Genomic DNA, 9,193 nt, shown 5'->3' on the forward strand with positions numbered 1-9,193 from the left:
AGTCTAAATATATGTGGTGCGGCGTGACAAGATTACTGCTGATGGCTGCCAGGTTACCATCAGGCCCAAAAGACTGATTTGAGAAGCGTGATGCATGATACAGGATAGACACTCTGTAAAATCTGATGTAATGGCTGGGAATGAGTCAAACCCCCGGGGGCAGGAGTCTGACTCCAGGTTGCTCATGCCAGAGCAGATGTTCAACATGTGACAGCATTACCAGAGACACTGGTGCGTGTTGTTCGCCAGGTATTGTCTGTTGTTCGGGAGGTACGTCATGGAGGGTTGATCACACTTTTAAGAGTCACACGTGGTGTTTTCAAGCAAATGAAGAATTCCTCATCGAGGGCAACACGTGCTCAAACATGTACAGGCTAAAAAGAAAAAACATATATTTGATTTTATTCAAGAAAATTGCTTATAATGGGAGCTCTTAATAGGGTGATGATACCTGGTACCATAATGTCATCAGTCTGACTTAACTGTTAGTCTGACAGCAACACAGATTTTGTGGCATTATTTCAGCTTCATTTTCACAAATAAAAATCTAAAATACAGACTTTCAAAATGTGTTTAAAAATGGAGACATACCATATCATGCCACTTTTTCTCTCCTGCACCAGAACTCAATTGCTGTTTCCATAAAATGTATACTAGCAGAAAGCATACTTTTATGACTTTTAGAGTAGAAATTGTCTGGTTCTAATCCCAGTGAGGATTCCCGAAAATCCATTTGGATCCAGGAAGATTTTGAAGGATTTGATACTTGTTTGAATGACTTCTAATCGCTGCTGCTCAAGAATCTTCTCCAGCAGAAACAACCCATAATAGTATAGTTCATAAAAATATTTTACAATAACATGTCATTTAAAGTTTCATTTCATGTAACTTTACTAACTAAGAGGTGATTTTAAATGAATACAATGAAAAAGAAACATTTAAGGCATTGTCACCAGGCGTTTAAATGTGTAAACTAATCTTGTTTGTCCAAAACAATTTTGACTGTTGTAGTGTCGGACAAAAAAAAGGCTTATCATCAGGGCTATACAAATGAATGTATATTTGTATGATGTATATTTTTTTAACCATCTTGAGTTTGACACATGAAGGTAGTGTCATTATAGTCCAAATATCCCATTTTACCACTTTATTGTTTAATTATTATTATTTTTATTATATTAGTATTTGTGTTATGTGTGAATTTCTCCACTTTTTGGTAGTAAAATAACTGGAAGAAAGAATTATTTGAAGGATTCAGAAGCAGCAGGGCCGGGCTGCATTCAGGACAATTAGTGAAACACAAACATTTGGCTCTGGGACGAAAAGGAAATACAATCAAAGCAATAAAACAACATTAATCGGCCGTAGTGTCGTAAAGAAGATCGCTAGACGATCGACAAACGCGTCACTGAGTCGCAAGTTAAAATGAAATATGAGACGCTTTTAATCAAGTCAGACTTTTTTAATAAAGCGTGAGATACAAACGCACAAAAACAATCCTCACCGTAAGTAAACAAACACACAATCTGATGACAATAATGTTCTCTTCTTCTCAAAGCAACTGTTGCTATATACACATATTGTAAGGTTGCTCAATGTAGTATAGATTCGCTAAAGATCAATATCGTAATCTTGCCGGTGAGTTTAGCACACAGAGCTCTCAGCCGGTACGGGCTGCAGGGTGGAAATCTGCTTGTGGACTTTACTGCTGGACTCTGATGTATGTTCCTGCGCCACACGCTTGGATGCAGAGAAAACCTTGTCTGCAGCTGGAGGACAGCGGCTGCATAGAGAGGCCTGCAAGAGAAACATGTGTCACGAGTGAACACGGCATTCAATCGGACATGTTTGTATTTGTATTTGTTTAATTAATTAATTTAACACAAATTAATTCATTAATGTGTCTTGAAAAATTGCTTATCCACATCAGTATTGATAGTTGCAGTAGTAGCAGTGGTAGGTATAATTTGCTATAGTAGTTGAAGTGCCAAAAGTAATAGTAAGACTAGTAGCAGTAGTCAATGTCTTAGACTTTGCCATTTTGTTGGTAGTTGTAATAGTAATCATAATAGAAGTAATTATAATTATAGCAGTAATAGCTATGACTGCACAATAAATAATAATAGTAATAGTAGTAGAAGTTGTAGTAGCAGAAGTAGTAGTGGCAGTAGAAGAGGTAACAGTCTTTGCGGCCGTAGTAGTAGCTGTAGTAGAATTAGTAGTAGTGCTAGCAATAGTAGTTGTTGACATATAGTGCGTTTTTAATGGTGATAGTATTAATATTCATACAACTTCAACTAAAACAACTACTACTACTTGTTACAGCAAACACTGTCTAAGTTGCACCAAGAGTGTTTGCTGTTACAAGTAGTAGTAGTTGTTGTTTTAGTTGAAGTTGTATGAATAGATGTAGTAACTGTCACTGTAGTCGTAGTAATAGTATTCATAGCAGTAATAGCTGCAGAAGTAGGAGAAGTAAAAATAGTAGAAGTATTGGTAGTGTTAGAAGTAGTAGTAGTAGTAGAAGAACTAGAAGCATTAGGAGGAGTTATAGTAGTGTAGTAACTAATATTAGTAAGTAGTATTAGAAGTTGAAGTTGTAGAATTTCTTGTAAAAAAAAGAAGTAATGGAAGAAGAAGTACTTTTGTATAAGACTAGTAGTAGCAGAAATAGTAGTAGTTGTTGTTGTGGTAGCAGGAATAGTAGAAATAATAGAAGCAAAAGTAGTGTAAGAAGTAGAAGTAGTAGAATAAGAAGTATTGGTGGTATTAATAGTAGTAGTACTTTGTAGTAGTAGACAAATAAGAAGTAGTAGTTGAAGACGAAGAAGAAGAAGAAGTGGGCGTATAAAAGTTGGTATAGCAGAAGTAGTTATATTTGTTGTGGTCTTGGTAATAGTAGTCAGAGCAGTAGTGGTATCAGTGAAAAAGTGTGAGTAGTAGAAGCAGTAATATTAGTGGTAGTGACAGCATTGTTCGTTCCTAATAATATTCATAACATATGTTGAAGAAGAGGCCATGAAGGCGACTGTTGTTTGTCCAGTTTGATGAACAGAAGTGCAAATGATTCAAACACACAGAGCATCTGTCAGTGGAACACACATCTGAGAGCAGCACGGTGCTTTTGTTTTAACACGAGCCTTTATATTTGTTTCACAGGTGAGCAATGAGGTGTTGCCGTTTGCACTCCGCCCATTAGCACTAATGGTCCCTCGACTACGGCCGGCAAATGAAAGGACATTTTACCCTTCCCAGGAAAGAACCTATCACAGACCATGTTCCTTTTGTGCTAGCGATTCCATAACGGCTTTAAAAATAAGTATTTTTCCCTTGCCTTGAAGGGCCTCGTCTCATAAGACGCACTGTCTGGGAGGATGCCAAGTGTTTCTCCCCCTCCCTCTCTATCCCTCCCTGGATGTTTTTCCCGACCATTTGCACTTATTACACCCTTGGGTCCTCGCTCCGTGCTGCCCATTTTACAGACATGACTCCATTTGTCCATGATGACACATGATACACTCACTCGACAGGGATCACAGAGTTTCTGACCCCCACCAGATGTTGGCTGAAATTGAAATGCAGCATGTAGCGTAAAGAGGAAAACAATGAAGGTGGGGCAGTGAATCTTACCTTGAAACATCCCTTAAATCTATTGCTGACGACGTACAAGGCGATGGGGTTGATGCAGGAGTTGAGGGAGGCCATATTAATGCCAAAGTAGTCCAGCAGCAGGAAAATACTGAGGAAGAAAAACAAGTTTAGCACTGATAAAATGAGAGAAAAAAAGAGAAAAAAAAGTGTTTTACCTCAAGAGGTTACAACGATTTCGATCCTCCTGATCGTAAATGGTGGATTTCAAGATTCGACTCAGGTACAGAGGGAACCAACAGACCGCAAACACGACCACCAGACAGAAGACGGTCTTCGCCACTTCCTTCCTCTTAAAAAAAAAAGGGGGATTTGTGAATAATTGAGGATAATTACAGGTTATTAAAGAATCATCAACCTGCTTAGTGTGGTCGTTTAATGTGCTCTCGCTGTTCCTCAGCATTTTCCTGGTCATCAGAGTGTAAAAGATTGCGGTCCAAGCCAGCGGCATGCAGAAGTAGAAGCCAAAAAGCCACCAGTCCTTCACAGACTTGTAAAACTGTTGATGAGATGTGACAGAAGTCCACTGTCAGTCCTTTTTGGAGCAGAATATCAAATCCAGCCGACCAAAACCACAAGTTTACATTAAATAAAGTTATACAGGTCGTTCAAGGACACAGATTTGAGTCAATATTACAGGGACAGACCTAACATATTCATTCAAAAGTCTTTTTCCACCACATATTGATGAATTAAATCACCACAAATATTCCTTTCAGATATATTTTTGTTTATTTTTTAAGTACCATTTTTATTAAATAAAATAATGAGTCAGAGTTTATAAATGTTATGTATTTTAATAATTGTATAATAACTATATCTCCCCAAATAACATCTTTCTTCATATTTTTTGAGCAAACCACTGAGAAAATTGATTTTATTAGTTGTTTTTTTTGTTTTGTTTTTTAACACACCTTGAAAAACACACAAATGTTTTGTTTTATCAGGTTTAGCTAGCAATGCTAAATATAGCAGAAATGCTATTTGCTCATCCATCAAAGATTTAATGCTAAAAGTTCTGGCTCTTACAATGACACTGTCTCTATAAACGGCATCACCAAGTGACATCAATCAAACTCTTACTGGAGCCAAGGTCTCAAGCAGATAGTGATTCATTTATCTTATGTGGTACATGTTGGATAGAAAGTGTTACAACATTTTTTTTATTGTAATGTAATTTATATTGAATGCTATACTTCAATCAGTGCTTGTTGCGATGAGTTGATTTTGACCAGGTAATACTTTGTATGAAACATTTTAACTGTGTAAAAATACCATAAAGTAACTAAATATAATTTCTACTATCACATTTTTATGACAGAACAAATATGTATTTTAGTTCATTTACAAATTATGCTCATCGTATCTGTTGCAGGGTTGTAAAAATGAAAAACAACACCTGCCCACAACAAGATAACGTGATAAAAAATGAGTTGGCGACATATGTGTTTACCCAATGAAACGTTTTCTAAACAGCTTGTCAGAGAAAAGTTTCAATTTACGGCAAACTGAAAATGAATCTTTTTGTGACCCGTGTACAAATGTTTTCCGGATATTTGCGGCTCACCTGCATGAAATCCGTCTGCTGATTCGGGTGGAGGAGACATATTCTCAAATCCTTGTCTTTATACCTCAGACTTATCAAATCAAAGCCAACAATTTCAGGCACAGCAAGCAGGATGGAAATAACCCAGATGAGAGTGATTTCAATCGCCGTCCACATGGAAACGCCGATGCCTTTGATTTGTCTCCAAGATACGATCGCACGGTACCTGAGAAATCAATGAGAGGATGTAGCAACTTAAGAGGACTTTTGCTTGCAGAATATCCACTTTAAGAACATCTCCAGGGCTCGTGTTCAACACATCCTGCTTCTTAATGAAACGATGAATCCATCTTTAAACCGTTAATTCAGACCAGCCTTGAACATAAAGCGGTTTTAGAAAAGCGACAATGAAAGTTATTTCAGAGGAAACTCAGTTGTTTGTATCAGAAACATAATTACAAGTAAATTCTTAAATGGAGTATGTTTAGTAGTAACTAATCAAAAGTACATAGTGTTAAAAGTACAGTTTAGCGGTAGCACAACTGTACTTAGTTATAAAGTACTCTGTACAAGCAGTAGTTGTATTGTTATTTATAGCAACAGTGTAGGAAGTCGTAGAACTACTCATAGTAATGGTTGTTGTATCATTGTTTGTCGGTTAATAGTAAATTGATTATCAACGAAAGTATAAGCCGTATCAAAAGTAATTATCATTCAAGTAGTACAAACAGTAGAAACATTTGCTTCAGCTGTACATGAGTTATCAAAGTAGTTGTAGTGTATGTCAAAGTTCCAGTGGTAAATGTGGAAGTACTATGAACGGCTGTAGTTGGAATAACCATAGTAACAGTTGTAACAGTAGTTTTACATAAAATAACTTGAAGATAACTTTAATAGCATTTGCTGTAGAAGTACCAGCAGTATAATGGAAAATCACACAAAGGAAGTTTCTTTAATTGTATCAAATACTTTAGTCGGAGTAAAAGTGGCTGTAGTAATAGATGTAAATATAGCTGCAGCAGTATTAGTTGTAGTTAGTAGTATCTATAGTAGCATTTATAATCATAGCCATGGTTGTAATTTTAGAGCTAGATGTCAAAATAATACTGCATGATTTGTAAAAGTAATGTGACAAGCAAACATTAAAGTAGTTGTGTAGCTGTACATTGTAATTGCTCATCATTTCTAACCTTTAAAAAAATATATAATTGGTCATAAAAACGAACTGAAAAACTCTTCTTGAGCGGATTTAACTGTAATTTATTAGTTTAAAAAATCCAAAGTATAAATCATTGATTGATGAGTACAAAATTGTCTGAGGACAAAGTACACACAGATAGTGTAGCAGGTAGTTATGCAACAGCGAAGATTTATGCTCTTGACATACCTGTCAACACTCAGCGCGCACAAGCTCAACACTGTAATTCCGACTGAGGTCTTCTGAATAAACGGGACAAGTTTGCACAGCACCAGCCCGAAAGGCCAATCTTCTGCGATGAGCTGCGGAAAAAACATCCTCGACATCAATGAAGTTCCGTGTCAATTTTATAACAGAATGTGTATCCCTCTTCACTTTTGATAGAGAACTCCTGCATAGTAAAAAAAAAAATCCTTGTATAGGGCATTATTTGAAAAACACAAGGCACGGGGGCTTAATCCGTCCCCTGAATAATATGACGCGACCAGCAAGACCTGTTAATACATATAGTAGATCAACATTTAATTTAAAGTGCATTAGACTAGGATCCCCTCTAATGCATGTTGCTATATGACCCACAAAGATCTCCTCACACAAGTAGTCTCAAATGTCAACAGTTAATGGACGAAAGTGAAACAGATGGAGGGAAAATCATGTCCTTACCATCCAGCCATAAGTCGTTTAATACAACAAAATCTTGACCTGTGTTTAAATTTTTCACCCATACGATGATAGGACTTGATTTAAACTAGGATTAGCATCTGGTCCAATACTGAAACTTTTTCAGATATCTGGGAAAACAGATTTCTGATAAAGCTCTAGTTTTAAATTCAGTTCAAGATCAAAATGGCCAAACAAATCAAGTAAAGGGCGTAGATATATTCAAGTTGTACTGAAGCCATGAAATCAGTATTTGACATGGAAAAGTGGAATTTAGCAAGAATCTGTATTAGCCTCCACAAGGTATTCATACAGAATTTGGAATACAAACTGGAGCACTGGTTCATGAGATTCTTCTCACCCTGTAAGTGTTGATCGGGAGGTCTATCACAATGTGGATCAGGTCCCCCAAAGCCAGACTTGCGATCAGGATGTTTGGCCCACTTCTCATGCATTTGTTAGCGTAGATTATCCTCAGCAGGACCGAGTTCCCCACGATCCCGACTACAAAAACAACAACTGAAACGAAGGTATTGACATATTTGAAGGCAGCTCTGATCCCGGCCGGCTCGGAGCACATCGGTGGTGGGGGCGGCGGCGCCGCTGGATTGGGTCCTGCTGCTCCGGGAGGAGAAATTGAGCTGTTGGATTTCTGTTTTGCCAGAATTAAGAAAGCGGGGGCCTCCGTTTCTCTGCGTTCAATTACAGAGGATGGCGATGAATGCTGATCGCCGGCCTCTCCGCCGACGAGAACGAACCCCGAGCACAGAAGGAGAACCTTGGTCCACATTGTCGACGGCTTCTTCAAAAACACGCTTGATGCTTTGTTTTTGGATTGGAAGGGAGAGTGGAAAATAATTAGCGCGACACCTTAGCCTTGAGATTTAAAGCATTCAGGTGAGGTGCAGGATTAACCCAGTTTGGTGATCAAAAGGCAGCGAACAAATGGCATGAATTATTCCGGCTTACCTTCAGATGTCGGCATACAGTCTGAAATTCAATATGGGCTCAGTGTGTAACGCAGCATCTGTAATCCTTCTGAGAGAGATCTGGCTTTTATAGACACAGGTATTGTCAGCGTTACTCATCAATCTGTCACTAGTGACTGTAATTACCTCCCCTGATGTATCACCTCGATGAAAGGACAGATCGGAACACTGCTGTCTGCTGTCAAACTGTGAGGTCATTTCATTGGCATTGGAAAAAGAAAATGTCTTTGTTTTTTCCTAAATCCTGTTGCTAATCTGAAGAGCAAAGGATTCTAGATATTTAGCAGTCGTCGTTGGTGTTGTCAGCGAGGAAGAAAAAACTGTCTTCTATAATTGCTCGACTTTTCTTGGATGTGCTCGGCGCACAGCACTGTCAGGGAGCTGCACTTTAACAATACTGAGAGGTACTGATAGAACCGTGTAACACGCCGTGAATACCCTCCAGAGATTTTGCCTCATTTGACGTCTACTTTTTTAAAAAAAACTAGTCAGTCTAGGAGAGAGGGAGAAAGAAAGAGAGAGTCGCGGAATCTCCAGAGAGTCCCAAAGAAGGTGACTTACTACCACAGATTCATGACAACCTGAAGAGCCTGGAGGAACACACGTCGACCAGAAGCCTCACGCTGTTCACCGCTCTCCTTTGAACACTTGAAAATGTGCGCTCCGCTCGCAACGGCTGACCTTGGCAAAGAACATGCCAGCGTGTTTCCACAAGAGCAACCGATTAAGCGTAAGCTAGTTGTGTTGGCTATAAAAGGAGAGAAAATAACTCAGTCAGGCTGTCCTGAAAACTATTGCCTCTCTTCTTTCCTCTCCATATAGGTCACAAGAGAAGATGCTTCAGCACATGGCCTAAAAAAAGAAGCTGTAAGCAACATTTATAATTAACAGGAGCCTGTTTGAAGGAGATATAAACATTTGGATTCCTACAAAAAAGGCCTTAAGGTATTCTTTTCAGACTTCTATAAGGAGCTGTGGTACATGATTGACCTGTGTCCTGGCCTTTATTCCTGCTCCTTTCAATATCTGTGGTTCACTTTAAAGTATAAACTGTTCAGTAACAAGCCATTAGTTTCAAGGCCAGAAAGAAACTTGAAATGTGCAGGCGACACAATATAAAGTCTAGATTTTATATAATAGAAGAACGCTGCT

At 38.3% G+C, this 9,193-nt stretch overlaps 1 protein-coding gene across 1 annotated transcript; it reads right to left on the reverse strand.

The window, feature by feature from the left end:
* Nucleotides 1–3,342: 3,342 nt before the first annotated feature.
* ednrbb (endothelin receptor type Bb) lies at nt 3,343–7,844 on the reverse strand. The gene is made up of 6 exons (XM_087803674.1): nt 7,414–7,844; nt 6,582–6,694; nt 5,216–5,420; nt 4,007–4,147; nt 3,807–3,940; nt 3,343–3,739 (listed from the first exon to the last, which is right to left on the reverse strand). Exons 1-6 carry the CDS (start codon nt 7,840–7,842, stop codon nt 3,520–3,522), a joined length of 1,242 nt encoding a protein of 413 aa, XP_087659800.1. The 5' UTR covers nt 7,843–7,844; the 3' UTR covers nt 3,343–3,519.
* Nucleotides 7,845–9,193: the final 1,349 nt, after the last annotated feature.

This window comes from Callionymus lyra, chromosome 12 (genome assembly GCF_982586985.1).
Source record: "Callionymus lyra chromosome 12, fCalLyr1.hap1.1, whole genome shotgun sequence".
In the NCBI taxonomy this organism is placed as follows: domain Eukaryota; kingdom Metazoa; phylum Chordata; class Actinopteri; order Syngnathiformes; family Callionymidae; genus Callionymus; species Callionymus lyra.